This window comes from Actinia tenebrosa, unplaced genomic scaffold, assembly GCF_029948245.1.
Source record: "Actinia tenebrosa isolate PJP-AT-01 unplaced genomic scaffold, QUT_ActTen_1.0 PGA_scaffold0__85_contigs__length_37466705, whole genome shotgun sequence".
Taxonomy (NCBI): Eukaryota; Metazoa; Cnidaria; class Anthozoa; order Actiniaria; family Actiniidae; genus Actinia; species Actinia tenebrosa.
In genome coordinates this window covers 718,651-735,524 of record NW_028292569.1, presented here as the reverse complement: position 1 = coordinate 735,524, position 16,874 = coordinate 718,651, and the positions used below count along the sequence as shown (strand labels likewise).

The 16,874-nt window shown below is 37.3% G+C and overlaps 2 protein-coding genes across 3 annotated transcripts in view; both read right to left on the bottom strand.

The window, feature by feature from the left end:
• Window positions 1-1,254: 1,254 nt before the first annotated feature.
• LOC116305147 (mitotic spindle assembly checkpoint protein MAD2B) lies at window positions 1,255-5,767 on the bottom strand. Of its 2 annotated transcripts, none has more exons than XM_031714989.2 (10): window positions 5,612-5,767; window positions 5,391-5,509; window positions 4,829-4,900; window positions 4,385-4,423; window positions 4,024-4,085; window positions 3,452-3,546; window positions 2,899-2,972; window positions 2,489-2,581; window positions 2,105-2,200; window positions 1,255-1,546 (listed from the first exon to the last, which is right to left on the bottom strand). In XM_031714989.2, the coding sequence occupies exons 1-9, from the start codon at window positions 5,649-5,651 to the stop codon at window positions 2,153-2,155; spliced, it is 642 nt and encodes a 213-aa protein (XP_031570849.1). In that variant the 5' UTR covers window positions 5,652-5,767; the 3' UTR covers window positions 1,255-1,546; window positions 2,105-2,152. The 2 variants fall into 2 exon arrangements, with proteins under 2 accessions (XP_031570849.1, XP_031570850.1); XM_031714990.2 differs by having other exon boundaries at window positions 1,255-1,539.
• A 653-nt stretch (window positions 5,768-6,420) lies between these two features.
• The window catches only part of LOC116305176 (cGMP-dependent 3',5'-cyclic phosphodiesterase), a 28,364-nt gene continuing 17,910 nt past the window's right edge, over window positions 6,421-16,874 (bottom strand). The window contains exons 18-34 of the mRNA XM_031715033.2: window positions 16,748-16,808; window positions 16,192-16,273; window positions 15,564-15,598; window positions 15,439-15,477; window positions 14,912-14,985; window positions 14,753-14,830; window positions 14,223-14,345; window positions 13,749-13,819; window positions 11,891-12,013; window positions 11,731-11,818; window positions 11,546-11,593; window positions 11,388-11,462; window positions 10,630-10,729; window positions 9,669-9,781; window positions 9,430-9,468; window positions 9,054-9,160; window positions 6,421-8,231 (exon numbers count right to left, since the gene is read on the bottom strand). Of these exons, the coding sequence (XP_031570893.2) occupies window positions 8,099-8,231; window positions 9,054-9,160; window positions 9,430-9,468; window positions 9,669-9,781; window positions 10,630-10,729; window positions 11,388-11,462; window positions 11,546-11,593; window positions 11,731-11,818; window positions 11,891-12,013; window positions 13,749-13,819; window positions 14,223-14,345; window positions 14,753-14,830; window positions 14,912-14,985; window positions 15,439-15,477; window positions 15,564-15,598; window positions 16,192-16,273; window positions 16,748-16,808 (1,389 nt within the window). The 3' untranslated portion in view covers window positions 6,421-8,098. The remainder of the gene's footprint in view (window positions 8,232-9,053; window positions 9,161-9,429; window positions 9,469-9,668; window positions 9,782-10,629; window positions 10,730-11,387; window positions 11,463-11,545; window positions 11,594-11,730; window positions 11,819-11,890; window positions 12,014-13,748; window positions 13,820-14,222; window positions 14,346-14,752; window positions 14,831-14,911; window positions 14,986-15,438; window positions 15,478-15,563; window positions 15,599-16,191; window positions 16,274-16,747; window positions 16,809-16,874) is intronic.

The window sequence follows — 16,874 nt, the reverse complement described above, 5'->3', positions numbered from 1 at the left end:
GCACTTCCCAGGAAATCATGCGAATTTGTACATGGATTATACGAACATCTAGTTTGGCATCATTTCTTAGCAAAGACATTATCCAAGAACAAGAAACTGCGTATTAATAGCTACAAGTAAAGTGACGGACAATATTTAACATCAATAACTCCATTCGACAGCGCGTATCAATAGAAGGACGACGTTGCGCAATTTCTTGGGCATTAATAGCTATCAACAAATATCTAGTTTGGCATCATTTCATAGCAAACATTATCCAAGAACAAGAACTTGCGCATTAATTACTATTGACGGCGCTTTGCTATGCGGAATGCAAGTCTTATAATTGCGCAAAAAATAGAGTTACAAAACTACAAAACCGCACATTATGTATGCGACGGCAAATCCTCGAATGAAACAAATATTAAAATGTTTTACTGCATGCGCAAACAGCAATCATCGATCATTACAATATATATTACAAAGATTACATTCTTCATTTATTCCTTACGATTTAGCGTAACGTTTTTCAATTCAGATCACAATTTCCTTTAGTATTATTTCCTTATTTGATGCTAGTGCTAAACCAGCTAATACTTGATAGTTAAATGTCCTTTCTCCATATGAATTGCCATATCTTAAGCTGTTTCGCACTCTCAAACCAGTTAAAACCACGGACTCTGCCTTTAGAGCAGTTTTCGTACGACTGTGAAAAACTGACGATATGAACGCGGTAGTGACACAGCAACGCATACGATAGCTCTATCACATTGCACGAGAGTTTACTCTCCATCCAATCAAATGCCCGGAACATGAAAAGAACATTGCGCGGACATGGTCACGCCAACGTCACGGCACTGTCAGACCAATCACATTGCGTGAGAAAAAATCCTTCAATCAAAATTCTAGAAAACGTCACGGTTGCAGCAAGGCACGTATAAGGCACCCCCTTTTCCACTCATACGAAAACTGCTCTTACAACCTAAAAAGCTTATTTCGTAGGAATGACACGTGATTTTACACATAAGCTAAATCTATTATTACTGGGATGCCTGTGGAAGACAGAGATAAAGTTCCTTTTTTCAAGGACTCACCAACCTCTCCCCCCTTCGTAGTTATTGCTCTTGCTTTCCTTATTTTGCGAAGCACAAGACATTGCACTTGACTCGATAGGCAGCCCAGGAAACTGTTATATCGTTTTGTTTTGAGAAAGAAAATCAAGTACAGTTTTAAATTTAAATTTTATTTTTTAATTTTATTTTTATTTTTAATTTTTTACAATTTTCTTTAGTACAATTTTTAATCAAGGTCCAGAATATTATTGTAATGATATCACACATAACACTTTTACAATGTCTGCACTTTATGACGCAAGAGCATAGGAAATACTGATCTCATTTTATCTATTTTTTAAGGTGAATTTCCAGATAAATTGACAGATGGTATAACACTATTCTTTTAGACTGAATGCTCCTCTCTGTAGCTTCTAGACATCAATGGTCGAACATATCTTGAAGAGAGGCACTGGTACTAATGGCTTCCACTCGGTTCTGGCGAGCTCTGTAATCTTACAAAAAGAAATCCAGATTTACTTATTTGAAAGTTGTATAAAAACTCTTCATCTCTCTAATTGTACCTTAAAGGTGCTGACACACAGTTCAAAATTGCATGCAACATTGCTCAAAACCGTACTGTTGCAGCATGTGTCTACCCCAAACTTGTTGCATGCAACAAATCTGAAGTTGAATCGTGCTCTACTCTTGCAACATTGCGCACAACAAATTTCATCATGTGAACATTGCTGCAACATTACCTGCAACATTTTGAAATTTCCAGCCAATCAGCTTGCACTAAATTTACAACTTCTGACCATATATCTTAACATAGCAGGCTGACACAAGCGATGTTGCATGATTTTGTTGCAATGTGTGTCACCCCGATTCAATTTTGTTGCTTGCAATGTTGTGTGCAATGTTGCACCGTGTGTCAGCACCTTAATGTTGTTCCAATATTTTTTCAGTCTGTTTTTTTTTCTGTTTGGCTTTCTTTCTCATTTTCCCATTTTGTACTAATATTCATATCATTCCATTTTTACTTCAAATGCTATTCATTCATTCACACTTACGTTTTGCAGACATTCATGGCGTCCTGTTCAATATCTCTCCAGTCATTTTCATGGGTTGTTCTTCTTTTGAACATTTTCTTCAACATACATCTGCATCTATAAACACAATCAATAGATGAACCAAATTAAAGTAATCTTCAGCTAACAAAAGATCCTAACCTCTAACTCTAAGCCCTGTTAATACTATCTGTAATAAGTTATTATCAATAGACGTCACTTCTGGTAACCTTAAGCATCAGGTTTACTGCTAACCACCAATTGCTAGCCACCAGGGATCAGGTCCAGAAACACACCCGTATATTATGGACATTAACATTTGCTTATTGCATATTAATGGCCCCTCAGTCAACTCCAAAAAGTTACATGATTGACAGTAAGCAATACCTTTAGGATTGGTGATGTCATAGACTTTAATGGAATTATGTTGAAATCACTCATTGAAGTGCTCTCTTGTTCAGCTGGTATCCAAGGAAACTCCTGCACAAGATTTATAGATGATGAACAACTCATATACCAAAATGTCTTTCACAGAGAATTACAGTTTGATTAAATGGTAAGATAATGATTGCTGTGCTGTGGAGGACCTACCAGCCTCGCTTCCATGTTTTTAGTACATTTCAAATACTTGTGACTCTACAGTGCTTTAATGCATGGCATCATAACTCTACCAAATTAGTAATTCAGACATTGCACTTTCTTGTAATGAAAATAATGGACATAAATTTTCAGAATCATTTATCGTTTGTGGCGCTTGTTCTCAGTCTTTGACTAGTTTTTCATAGGGGGTGTCTCACCTCATGTTTGCTGTCCGATTGAAGTTCTACATGGGCAGATTCTTTAGTATATGCAAGTACCGTAAAAGTACATTCTGAAATGAAATACAATATAACCTTGATTAAGTCTAGATCTTCAATCATGAGATGATGACTTGTGCATTTTATCACACCAATCCTCGGATAGACTTTTTAGCTGTGTATGCAAATTGCCCATTTGCGATCATTTGACATTCCCTTGATAATTGTTCTTTTATGATGAATTTTATGGCTTTTCTGTGAGGTTTACTACACATGCACTACCACTTACACACTTACACAACAATGAACTTATGTTGATTTTTATGGAGGGAGGAAAACCAGAGAACCCAGAGAAAAACCCTTGGGCAATGGAGAGAACAACACATCAAACAAACTCAACTCACATATGCAGTTCAGTTGTGAGAAATATTCTATAATTTGCAGCTGGTTTATGCTTAGTGAAAAATGAAACCTCTCAGGTTTGCTAGAAACGGTTTGCTATTATGCTATCATTCACCAGCTTCAAGATATGGCAGCCAAACAGTTCCCATACCTGATGGATTGTTTTTCAACAGGGCATCACAGACATTAATCTTCAGAAGGAATGCTCTCAATGCTGACTCAGTGTGCAATAACAGGTTGTCATCACTATGAAATATCAAGAGATTGAAATGAAAAAAATCAAAAAATCAATAGGCCTGACTGAGTGATGGTTTTTAATTCCAGTCAAGAGTCCCCCCCCCCCCCCCCGACAGGGTCCCCCCCCATTTTGCTTTACACCTTTGCCAAAGTGAGATTCTAAAACTCTCTATTAAAAATCTAAAATCTATTAAGGTTTATTAGCTGTTGTATCACAGTGTGGGACAATCACAACAGACTGAGCTAGGCCATAACTAAGCCCAAAGATCGAATTGGAATTTAGTAGTTGATTTTTGAGGAGGGAGGAAAACCAGAGAACCCGGAGAAAAACCCACCAAGGACAGGAGAGAACCAACAAACAACTCTACTCACATATGACACAGAGACCAGCAAAACTCAAAACTGGGCTGCATTGGTGAGAGGCGACACATTAGCGGCACACGCTACCTGTGCTCCCCATTTTCACTCATATTCTGTAATTCCTACCTGAGTGAAATATCATCTGGTTGGGCTATTTCAAACGTAAATCTCTCCACTGGCTGAAAACTCTGGCGAAGACAAGAATCGATTTATTCATGAACATCAGCCAACAAATGGAATTCAGCAGTAAAGTTATAATATTGGCTTTTCTTATTTAGAGACAAAATTAATATAATACATTGTGTAGTTCCAGAAAATGGGGAAAGGGAATTGGAAATTACAAAGTTTATATGGAAGAAAATTGGAAGTTCCTGGGGATATGAGGGGGGGGGGGGTCCTTTTCCGAATTCCCTCCATGGTGGAAGTATGAATATTTTCTGAAACTACACATTATACTTTGTTAAAGTAACTGTTTTTATCATATTACCTTATTTGAAATCACTAAGCTGATCTTGGATACTTCATTCTAAATTTGCAAGAATTTAGAATTTAGAAAGATTTATTAACACTTGTTTGTACTATCAAATTTAGGTCAATATATTCAACACTTTAGCATTCCATAACAACAACAACAACAACAACAACAACTTTATTTTGTACCACTCTCTTATAGGATTTACAGCATTTTTAAAATATATATATACAATATAGATAATTTATAAATAAATCTAAATAGTATAAAAACACAGTTATTTATAGTATATATACCAAGGCAGATAAATGAAAAGAAGGTACAGGTTGTCTGCAATAACCACAAGGCTAAGTAAAAACAGACAGCCCGATAATAAAGGTGAACTAGCATAAACTTTAACCAAAATGGATAGTAATAGATTCTAAACGTGATATACTTATGACTATTCATAGCATTCACCTTTTCTATTAGGGGTTTGATTGTCACCAGGACATCTTGGATGTAATGGTTAAGATCAGGATGACAGCACATCTTTAAGTAATACAAAACAACAGTGACCTTATGCACTTACTCGTAGTCTGTTGGAAGATATTAGCTTTGTAAGCTACTCTGAAATTCGAGGTTAAATAAAGTTTATGTATGTATGTATGTATGTATCAATTCTGTGCATGACATAACATGACTAACCCCACTACCCCAAGGTGGTTGCTACATGGGCAGTGTGGTTAAGTTTCTCCTAATTCCTCTCCCCTCAGTATAATTGGGCTGCTCCTAACCCCTCTTCCCCTCAGTATGGATGGGTTGCTTCTAGCCTCCCACCCCCTGCCAAGTATGGATAGGTTGCTCATAGCCCCTCTCCCCCTCAGAATGAATGGGCTGCTCCTAACCCCTCTCCCACTCAGTATGGATAGACTGCTTCTAACCACTCTCACCCTCAGTATGGATAGACTGCTTCTAACCCCTCTCCCCTTTAGTATGGATAGGTTGCTCCTAACCCCTCTCCCCCTCAGTCGTTTCTTACTTGTACTGGGACGTTGTATTTCTTTCTTCTTTCAAACACCACAGCTGGGTAAACCTCTCTCACGTAAAGAATCAAATGGAAAGCCACCTCCAGGAAATCACAGAAGACGCCAGCACTGACTACAACAACACGAAAATAGTAAAAAACATAAACCAATACACAAACCAAGTCTCGTCACTCTGAATCTGCAAAATATACAATCAATATCACAGAGAACTCACTCGCTTGTGCATTGAAAGGCTCTTTATCGTGTCCATCCATATCAATGCTGCTCAATTTTGATGCAATCTCTTAAAGCAATTCATTCTGACGATCAAAGGACGTAGAAAACAAGACAGCCCTTGACAAACAAATCCAACATGGAGGCTAAGGGCAGCGGTTCGTGTTACATCGCGGGCTCACTTTGATCTTTGGGTGTCTGTCCAATCTTAGTCTCCCCCGCAGCAGTTCTTATTAGTGTCGTCACGCTAAGATCACTCCGATCTTTTTTTCTACATTGTACAGAATAAGCCTGAAGCGAGATGACGTTTTACCCCCGACTCTATACCATAATAATTTTTAAAAAAATTCTTTCATATTCAAATTTTTGATTCCTTAGAGAATACAGGAACAATAGTCATAATTAAAGAACAAAAGCAGTGTGAAAAGGATTATGGTCTAGAGACGGGGGTAAAACGTCATCTCGCTTCAGGCTTATTAGACCAACTTTCCACAATTGAGTTTGTTTTACGCGCTCAATCCTAGTACGAAATTTCATCGTCATCTTTGCGCATTGCGCGCATCGACTCGAATCAGAAATAAACAAATAAAAGCACTTGCAGAAGTCGTTTTCTACGGAGACTCGCAGGTCTTTTTCTAAGGACGGGAAGAAAACAACCTCTGCTCCCAGGGTAATCTTTCTCCAAGGTACAGGACGAATTCTGTCATCAATTTAATAAAAAAGCTCTACTTCTTCTCTTGGTGGATATCATTCTAGTTACCCTGGGAAAATCCCCCAGTTTACCCAACTACCATCAATCAAATATCAAACTAGTTTTCAATCAAATACTTTATTTTGGTGTGCCATAAATAATATAATATGCATTTTGTAAGGTATTTCCATCAGAATTACATTATAGCTCTGTTCATGATAAACTGATTTTTTTTTACACCGTGAATATAAAATAAAGTGTTGAATATAATCCATGATATTATGATATCAATTTGTACATTTGCAATTAAATAAAAGATTGAGTAGTTAGCTACAACGAATATTGTAACGAAAATAACATAATGTGACCTCAAAGACCTTAGATTGCTAACAGTGCTAACAGGGACAAAAGAGCGAGAATTAGCAACGGTTGGCTAAAAACTTTAATGCATGTAAAAAAAAACTGCGATAATTTCACTGGAATGCAAAATGTCACCAAATGTGTATGCAACTTCATCATAAAATTGTGCATTGAAATTATAGCACGTAACTATATTTTGGAAAAGTGACTAAAAGTACACAATGCCCTAATGGAGATACGCACTCCATTGACAATGCGCAGTCCCGTGATTGAATAATGCAAGAATGCAATGGACTGTGGGAAGTGCATAATGCCATCATCTCATGGCAATGCGCAATCCGCTCAATACATGCATGCGCAATGCAATGATTTAAGTGCGCAATACTATCATGCGCAATATGTTGAAAGCGTGAAATAAAGCCATGCACAATGCCATGATGAAAGCGTGCAATACAGTCACGTGCAATGCCATGATGAAAGTGCGCAATAAAACGATGGAATGCGCAATTCATCGAAGTGCTTAACAGAAGACGATACCTAGGGGCTCTTGATGCACTCACCCAAGATGCAATAAAAACTCGCACCCAAAACTTTCACAAGATTAAAACCGTTACTGACCACTTAAATAAACCTAGCCAAACTTGAAAAATATATAAATAATCTATGAATATAGAATAAATGGCAAATTCGGCACCAAATAAGAACACCATGATAATCACATCAAAAAATGCCATACTCTTGGGAATGTTATTTTCAATGACTTTTGGCTTGTTAATATATCGAGACGATTTTGTTTTCAAAAAAATACGATAACTCTCTCTATGCAGGTCTCAAGGAATTCTCTCCCATTTCATTATTTTGTAAAGATAATCGACTTCTCCTGACTTACTTAGACTTAGAGTAAATCAATTCAAACCCTGCGTAAGTCACCTAATATCCTAGCAGCAGCGTTTGTATTGTTTGGTGTACGGCAGTAGCCACTTTAGATAAGGCCATTCAATAGACAATCAATTGAAGAATCGTTGTCGGGTTCAGAAACGTAGAACATAAAAGCTGAGACCAAAATAGAACATGGGAAATGACATAATTATATCATAATTTATTCATTTGCGCCATCTATGCAGTCGGTGTAGAATGCCAAACGCGTATTAAAAACAGTGGATGATGCCACGGGTCGCCGGTCACAGCATGTATCTAATTAACGTACTTCCCATGTGCCATTTCGGTCTCAGCTTCTATGTTCTATGTTTCTGAACCCGACAACGATTCTTCAATTGAGTGTATACCAATAATTGTGTCCAACTAAGTATAAATATTCGGAATCCATTGTTATGATAACTTTTACGTGTAGATCCTTTACAGTATAGTTGTGCAGACAATCACGTTTGACATGTACCATCAGAATTGTTGAAGGATATTTGTCAGGATATTTATTGGTTATTCGGAGCTTTTAGCCAGTCTTTCACGTTCTTTTTGTTCATTTTCCTCTTGAACAATGTTCCAGTGGTCACGGTTTGACAAGACGGTGCTGTAGACTACTGAGGTTTCTGGGATTATGTCTTGAAGTGCTCTGAAAGTTAATGACACCGGATTTTAAATGTTAAGTTTTAAGTGAAGGTAGATGGCGACGAAAAATGTTCAGCCTGAGTGTGGAAACAACTGTTTCACTGCAAAACTGTATTGCAGTTTTTTTTTGCGTGAGAAACGATACGGCAAATAAGAAGCCCTACGGTATTATGCTGAAGCCGTAACTACAGGGCTCGAAATAGCGGCCTGGCAATGGCCAAATGACAGGCCAAATTTCGGGTTTGGTAGGTGAAAATAACGATGTGCTGCCAAATGAATAATAAAATGGCAGGCAAAGTTTACTGGAATGACCTCCTTTTACCATGCCCCTTTACTATGGCAGGCTAGAAAAGTTTTCTATTTCGAGCCCTGTAACTACACGTTATGATTGGATGAATTACCTGGAAGAAAATAGAAAGCTATTCTGATGCTATTCTACGGACACAACATCGCGCGCAATGTTGCATGCAATTGATGTTGCGAGCTATGACACACGACGCAATTTGTTGCACGCAACGTTGCACCGTGTGTCCGCGCCATAAGTCACTACCGTACGTTTCCCACTTATACGATAATCATTTTATGGTGCAGCAATGTTACAGCATGTCGTGAAGCGTGTATGCTGTAAGTCAGTGCCGCACGTTTCCCTCTCATAAGAAAACCGCTGTATACTGTTAATGAGAGTTCACAATGGAATTTTACTAAAACGTATTTAACATACTTATACAACGAAGACAGCAGTTTTTACTCGCGTGAGCCAATAATCCAATCAAACGCCAAGAAATCTGAAGGCTGTTGTTGTAATAACAAAGCAAGTGGTACTTACGAATAGACGGGCAGAGCAATGGATTCAAGGAAGTCGATCTGTAGCTTAGGAATACATGCTCTCTCACGATCCATCATTTCACTTGGGGTGTAACCCATCACTTTTTCCTGTAAAAGCAACATCCAATGGTTAGTAGAATGATCGTACTGGGAAGAATAAACATTACATCTCTTTACCTTGGGAGAAATGTTTTCCCATTTCAGACGTGTCATTTTCTTGAGAATTTAATTCTTTGTTTGAGTTGTATCCATATTCATGTGTCTTCTCATGCATAAACGTTAAACAACAAAATGATACTCTAGGTAATGACACGTGGAATGAAATAGGAAAACATTACATCCAAGGTAAAGAGGAATATTGAATACGAGACACCTACCAAATCACCTTGAGTGAAAAATTCTGTGTAGATTAAATCCTAAAATGATGAAGATAATATCAACGTTAATGAGAACTAAGAAGACTGTTTCCTATGTTAACTAATCCTTTTCTATTTCATCCCAATAAAGCATATTTCATCTTAATTTTTTTAAACCATTTCACCGATATTATTGGAAGAGGAAAAAAGCATTGTCTAAGAAGAAGTCTAAGGATGTTTATCGAGAATATCATACGTACCGCGATCTTCCTCGTTCCTTCCCACGGTTTGGTTTGATCTGACAAGTCACTTGCAGTCATCAACAGACAAACCAGTAGATGGTGATGGTCAGGTCGATCTGGATTATATCCATCTGAGGAAAACGAGTGCAACACTCAGTCTGGCAATAGACCCATTGCATGTGACGTCAAAGTAACACGCAGTCTGATAATAGACCCCTTGCATGTGACGTCAAAGTAACACTCAGTCTGACAATAGACCCCTTGCATGTGACGTCAAAGTAACACGCAGTCTGATAATAGACCCCTTGCATGTGACGTCAAAGTAACACGCAGTCTGACAATAGACCCCTTGCATGTGACGTCAAAGTAACACTCAGTCTGCAATAGACCCCTTGCATGTGACGTCAAAGTAACACTCAGTCTGACAATAGACCCCTTGCATGTGACGTCAAAGTAACACTCAGTCTGACAATAGACCCCTTGCATGTGACGTCAAAGTAACACGCAGTCTGACAATAGACCCCTTGCATGTGACGTCAAAGTAACACTCAGTCTGCAATAGACCCCTTGCATGTGACTTCAAAGTAACACTCAGTCTGCAATAGACCCCTTGCATGTGACGTCAAAGCAACTCAATCCAGAGGGCAAACTAAAAGATTTCCAATCTCCTGAGAATTGGAAACCTATTGTTATGGTCTCCAAATTGAGCTGCATTCCGACGTGCTGCAAGGGATCTATAAACCTCTTTATCTTGGGTGTAAAGTTTTCCAATTTCAGACCATGTACCATTATCTAAGAATAAGATTCGTTAAGTTGTATTCATGTGTCTTCTCATGTACAACCGTTAAACAAAGAAATGATACTCTAGGGAATGACATGCGGTCTTAAATGGGAAAACATTGCGCCAAAGCTAAAGAGATGTATATAATGTGACAGGTAACTAGGGAGTCACAAGAGTTACGATTAGGCTGAGACGTACCACGACAAATGGCTTTGATGTCCTTGAAGATCTTCAGGTGGTGAGCAAGATCTGTAGCCAGTATGATGGTTCTAATCAGGTCCAAAACCTTGGAGAAATCCTATAACATAATGGTTGTAGTGTTCAAAGATTATCATGATCATTCATTGCCAAGAAAACTCAGTCTGCCACTAGCTAACATTGTAAATCGTCATCATAATCACCAACACCAATACCATGATATGATCGCTACATCCACTACCATAATAGTCCCCTTCACAGTTCCCTGCGCCATCTTGAAAGGTAACTGTGCCTTTGCATCGAAGTTAGACGAACGGTGAGCTTGCAATGATAGAGACCTTTTTTAACAGTGTTCGTGCTGAGGTAAGCACTTAAAATTCAAGGACTATTCAAGGAGTATACAAGGACCCAAAAATGAATTTTCAAGGAGTATGTTCAGCCAACTATGCCAAGGCTTTACACGGTGGTTGCACATGGCCGACTTTCAATGGTTTCCAAGAGTTTTCAAGGAGTTTTGCTAAAATCGTAAAATTTAAGAGCTTTTCAAGTGCCCTTGAAAACGTGAATTAAATTCAAGGAGTTTTCAAGGAGTTTAAGGAGTAGCAGGAACCCTGTTAACATATTGAACAATTATTTACAGGTCTCTATCATTGCAATCTCACCGTTCGTCTCACTACGATGCAAAGGCACGGCTACCTTTCAAGATGGAGAAGGGAACTGTGAAGGGGACTATTATCATCATGACCATATTAACTTACTCGTTCAGAGAGATTCTTGAAGATGTTGCAGCCTGATGAATTCAGGATACAGACAGTCTGAGCAAAGTGATGCCTCTATACACAAACAGAATAAGTTGGTTAGACATACTGTAATAGCATATAATAACCACTAATAAACTGAATTTAGGACTACATACCTCCATTACTGAGCCTTCAGAGCTGTACAATGCCGCGAGAGTAGAGTTCTTCATGAAAATAGGAAAGAAAAGAAATAATAAGAAAATATGAGAAGGAAAGAATGAGAAAAAATGAGAAAGAAATGAAAAAATGAAAAGGGAAAAAAGAATAGATGAAATAAGGGAGTCCATGGCTTTGAACTTACAGAAGTCACTTGGAATGCATTGTTGGTGCCCCTGTGATCCAAGTCATGACACAAGCATGCTACAAACAGTGCAAGCCTCTCTATGTCCCTATTAAACATCACAGACAATGAGAATACACATTTGTCATGTACATATTTAATAAAAAAAGTCAGGACTTACGTTAGCCAACTGTCAATCTCAGTATTCTTGAAGACAAGGTAACAGAAATGAGCTACAGAGAAGGCATGGAACCAGTTGTGGTAGGGAGGGTCACGGTAGCCTCTCTTAACCATCAGTATGAATCTGAAAGATAATATACAGTTATTACATTACTACATTCACAGACATGAGTATACGGCTCAAACAGTATTACATGGTTCGCACAGAAATTTAAGAAAAAAATTCCAGGAATTTTCAAGGACGTTTCAAGGACTTAATGGTCATTTTCAAGGACTATTTTCATTTCAATAATATGAAAAATTAAATATATTCTCAAAGTATGAAATTGAATGCATTTTAAAAAAAATCAATATAAACAAATTACCCACAATACCCCAAAACAACCGGAAATTACTGTTTTATGTATCATTTTAATTATTTTTGTAATTTTAACCAAGGTTTTCCTCTTTCTAAAGATGAAAAAATATATTTTAGATAGTACCCAAGAAATTCCAGGATAAAAATGAATTATTCAATGAGTCAAAAGAAAGATTCCAGGACTTTTCAAGGACAAAAATCAAAATTTTAGAATTCAAGGAGTTTTCAAGTAACGAATGCATTTTTAAGGACTTTTCAAGGCCTGTGCGAACCATGGTATTAAGTACTCATGTGTTAATGACGATAACACAATGCTACATATTGTTACAAGTTAATCATAAAAACACATGATGATGATACATGACCATGATGATACTGATGATGATACATGATGATGATACATGATGATGATACATGATGATGATACATGATGATGATACATGATGATGATACATGATGATACATGATGGTGATACATGATGATGATACATGATGATGATACATGATACATGATGATGATACATGATGATGATACATGATGATGATACATGACCATGATGATACTGATGATGATACATGATGATGATACATGATGATGATACATGATGATGATACATGATGATGGTACATGACCATGATGATACTGATGATGATACATGATGATGATACATGATGATGATACATGATGATGATACATGATGATGATACATGATGATGATACATGATACATGATGATGATACTGATGATGATGATACATGACGATGATGATACTGATGATGATACATGATGATGATACATGATGATGATACAGGATGATGATACAGGATGATGATGATACATGATGAGGATACATGATGAGGATATATGATGATGATACATGATGATGATACATGATGATGATACATGACGATGTTACATGATGATACATGATGATGATACATGACGATGTTACATGATGATACATGATGATGATACATGACGATGATGATACTGATGATGATACATGATGAGGATACATGATGATGATACATGATGATGATACATGATGATGATACATGATGATGATGATACTGATGATGATAATACATGATGATGATGATACAAGATGATGATGACCTCTTTACCTTAGGGGGTAACTTGTTTCTATTCCTCTTCCTATTTCCTAGACCATGTGTCATTCCCTAGAGTATTATTTTTTTGTTTAATAGTTGTGCATGAGAAGACACATGAATACGTGTACAAGTCAAACAAAGAATCTTATTCTCAAGAGAATGACACATGGTCTGAAATAGAAAAACATTATACTCAAGACAAACAGGTCGATTCTAGGGTTCTGCTGATAAACAGTAGCAGGGCTTAAAATAACAGACAGTAAGTCAGCAGTCTGGACAACACCACTGGTCAAAATGACCTTCAAGGCAAATATTCGGCTGGACAAGTTCCAATTCTGGGCAGACATTGTTTGATGTTGGGCCGTTATTTTAAGCCCTGAGTAGGTACCTGATAAGTATCTCCTTTGGGATTTTCCATCTGTTGATGAAACCCAGGTCCTCCATCATGAACAACACAGCCTGAGATAAACGTTTTGACCAAAAATCATGTCTTAATACATCATTTTACAGTTCCAGTCAGTAACCACAAATAATAGTTTCATGTCGAGGTTGGAGTTTCTGCGCATAGCAAAACTACAGTTTATCATGTACTGTAACTCCAGCCTCGGCTTGGATCTATTATTCGTGGTCACTGAACGGAACTGTAAAATGGAGTATTGACTATTGCTTGATATCAATAATTGGAACAAATCACATCCATTCCATTTTAGGCTTCCAGTGAAGAGCAAACACCATGCTCCATCATCCATATATCCAAGTATTTTTTCTGCTGAAACCTGGCTGTTCAGCTGACAATAATCTCACGCAAGATTGGAATGAAGAGAGGTTCTGCATGCATATGTAGATATTGTTTTTTGCTTACTGGGATTGTCAGGTCCACCTCTAAGGTCCTCGGCATGTAAGGAAACTGTGCAAATTGTGGACCAAATTGCTTTATTTCACTGATGGGCTGTTTGAGTACACTGTCAACTTCATGTTGTGGAACCTACGAAAGAGATAAACTGGTGAGTCTACAATTGCCATCATGTTCAAATGTGAAAGCCTCTAAGATACTATGGTGAGTATCTGTTATCAATAAAGGCTTTGCACCATCACATGATAGCAGCCATGACAGGAGGCACAAAAATAGAATATTTTTATCCTGGGAAACCTAAATTTTACCCACTACCACTTTTAAATTTGATAATTTCCCCTGACCTCTTGGAATTAAGATTGAGGTGGATATATAATAGGCTTAAAACTATTAATTTTTCCGAATTTAATTCCAAGGGTCTTTCGCCTGGAATAACCTCGTTCCCAAGCACTATAACTTATCTATTTTTCTATATCTTCATATAATAGGCTTGCCGAGTGAGGTTCAGTTACTTTAGTATTGTTACTTTCTCTACTTACATTCATATGGTATATCATGAGTTCACTGCTGACTTGGCTTCTTTGCCAGGCACTGCTTGCCTTCTTGTACAACATGGACTAAAAACGAAAACCACAAAAATAACTATTTTGGTCTCTGAGATTTGATTGAATATTATAATGTCTGTATACCAGTCTAACCTGGAATATACTGATCCCACAGTAGATGGCAAATGCTTTTGTTAGATCCTCATCAAACTTGGTAAAGCAGGAACCTGGTGGAACAAAAAGCACAATTAACAGACAAAACAGCTTTTTCTGTGCTCTGTTCAGTAATAAAGCAGGCAGGAAATCATGTAAGCATGAAAGGAGCATAAGGAGAAGCACAAGCGGTAGGCGAGTACTTCTCACACTTCTTGAGTGCTTATGGTGCTTCCCAAGTTCCCTTTTATTTAGGTATTGAATTTCGTTGCACAAAAAGAAAGACAGTGGAATGATCTAGCATCACTTCGTGCACGGATGGAGTCTGCACTGTGCTCCTTCCACTAATACGTAAAGCACAGTTTTTGACCAATCAGTGTGCACATACTATTCTAACCATATTATAACACTATTTATTAAACTTATCTTGTTTCTCAATACAGATTTTTTTCATAATTATTTATCAGATTTTAGCTAGTATAATTGTCATAAATAATCATAGTAAACATGTGAAAATTCATGTTTACCATTGACTTTGTTGCACAGCTCAGCCACACCTAAGACACCTGGCAACAAATAAAATGAAACAGTCTGTTAGAGAGAGAGGTGCCTGGGATTTGCTTGTAATAGAAAAGTGATATTTAAGACTCACCTTCTTCATCCTTGATGGGAAAACACAAGACACTCCTGGACAAAAATGATACAGAGATGTTTGTCATGTGTTGCATGGTTTCATGCATTAAGAAAAGATAAATTTTTAAAAATAATAATGGGGTTTAACAGTGGATTCCACAGAGTAGCTCTTTTTCCACAGGATTCTAACTGGAACTTAGATAGTTGATTTTTATGGAGCGAGGAAAACCGGAGAACCCAGAGAAAAACCCTTGAAGCACAGGAGAGAACCAACAAACAACTCTACTCACATATGACACCAAGCTCAGTGGGACTCAAACCCGGGTCGCATTCATGAGAGGCGAGTGCCCACCCACTAGGCCACCTGTGTGAATCCCCTAAAAAGACTATCTATAATCATCATCATGACCATTAACATCATCATCAATGTCATCATCATCATCATTTACCAATACCATTATTCATCATGACCACATCTTAACCTTCATGACCATTTATTGGCATCATCATTATCATCATCTATCATCAATGCCATTACCATTGTCATCATCACAATCACCACTATAAACCAAACTCAAAATACAAAGGTAATTCTAAGAATCAACTGAGCATTTAGAAGAACAATTTTTCTTGATGCAAAGACATACTTCGTTCTGAAACCTGTTTTTTCATCCAATCCTCTGTAGAACAGTGGGTGGTTGTAGGTGTCCTTGATGTTCAGAAGCTTTCCTGAATTATACAGAAATAATTTAAATTAAAGAATTGCAATCTAACAGAGAAATAAATAAAAATATATTTCTTGCTTCAATTCAGGTGATCTTGCCTCAAAGCACGCAACAGTTCCTAATACCCAGTCTCCTATTTCATAATATCTCATGGTAATCAAAATGGCGGCTGGTGACTAAATAAGACGACACCGATTTTGCTTACTTTTATTGCATTTATACTTTGTTCTTATTCATTTTTAATTTCTGATAGGGCAAGAGGAAGCTTTTCTGGTACACATAACAGAGAATTTTTCAATATGAAGTAATATTTCAGTATTTTAAAAAGGTTAACTTGAAATAATACTCCATTTTGAAATTCATCATGGAACTTTTGGCGATGCAACAAAAATGCTTCTGATTGGTTAATAGTAACAGGAAGTGCGTGTTCAAGATCACCTGGTACGTGTGATGATCAAGTGATGACACTGTGAGTTACCTGTTAATGCAACTTGACCAACAATCCCTTGATTAGCAGGTATAGTCAAGTCCCATCCTTCCTAAAGAAATAAACAAATATCAGAGTCAGAAGAGCATTTACATTTCATTCATTTAATCATTCAGTC

What these genes read in the sequence shown, in the direction of transcription:
- LOC116305147 (XM_031714989.2), bottom strand. Translation starts at nt 5,651, where the DNA reads ATGGATGGACACGATAAAGAGCCTTTCAATGCACAAGCGA. An exon ending in GTTGAAAAACAATCCATCAG is followed by an intron (nt 2,973 to 3,451) that starts GTATGGGAACTG and finishes ATTTCATTTCAG; the next exon opens with AATGTACTTTTACGGTACTT. An exon ending in AATCGGACAGCAAACATGAG is followed by an intron (nt 2,582 to 2,898) that starts GTGAGACACCCC and finishes AATCTTGTGCAG; the next exon opens with GAGTTTCCTTGGATACCAGC.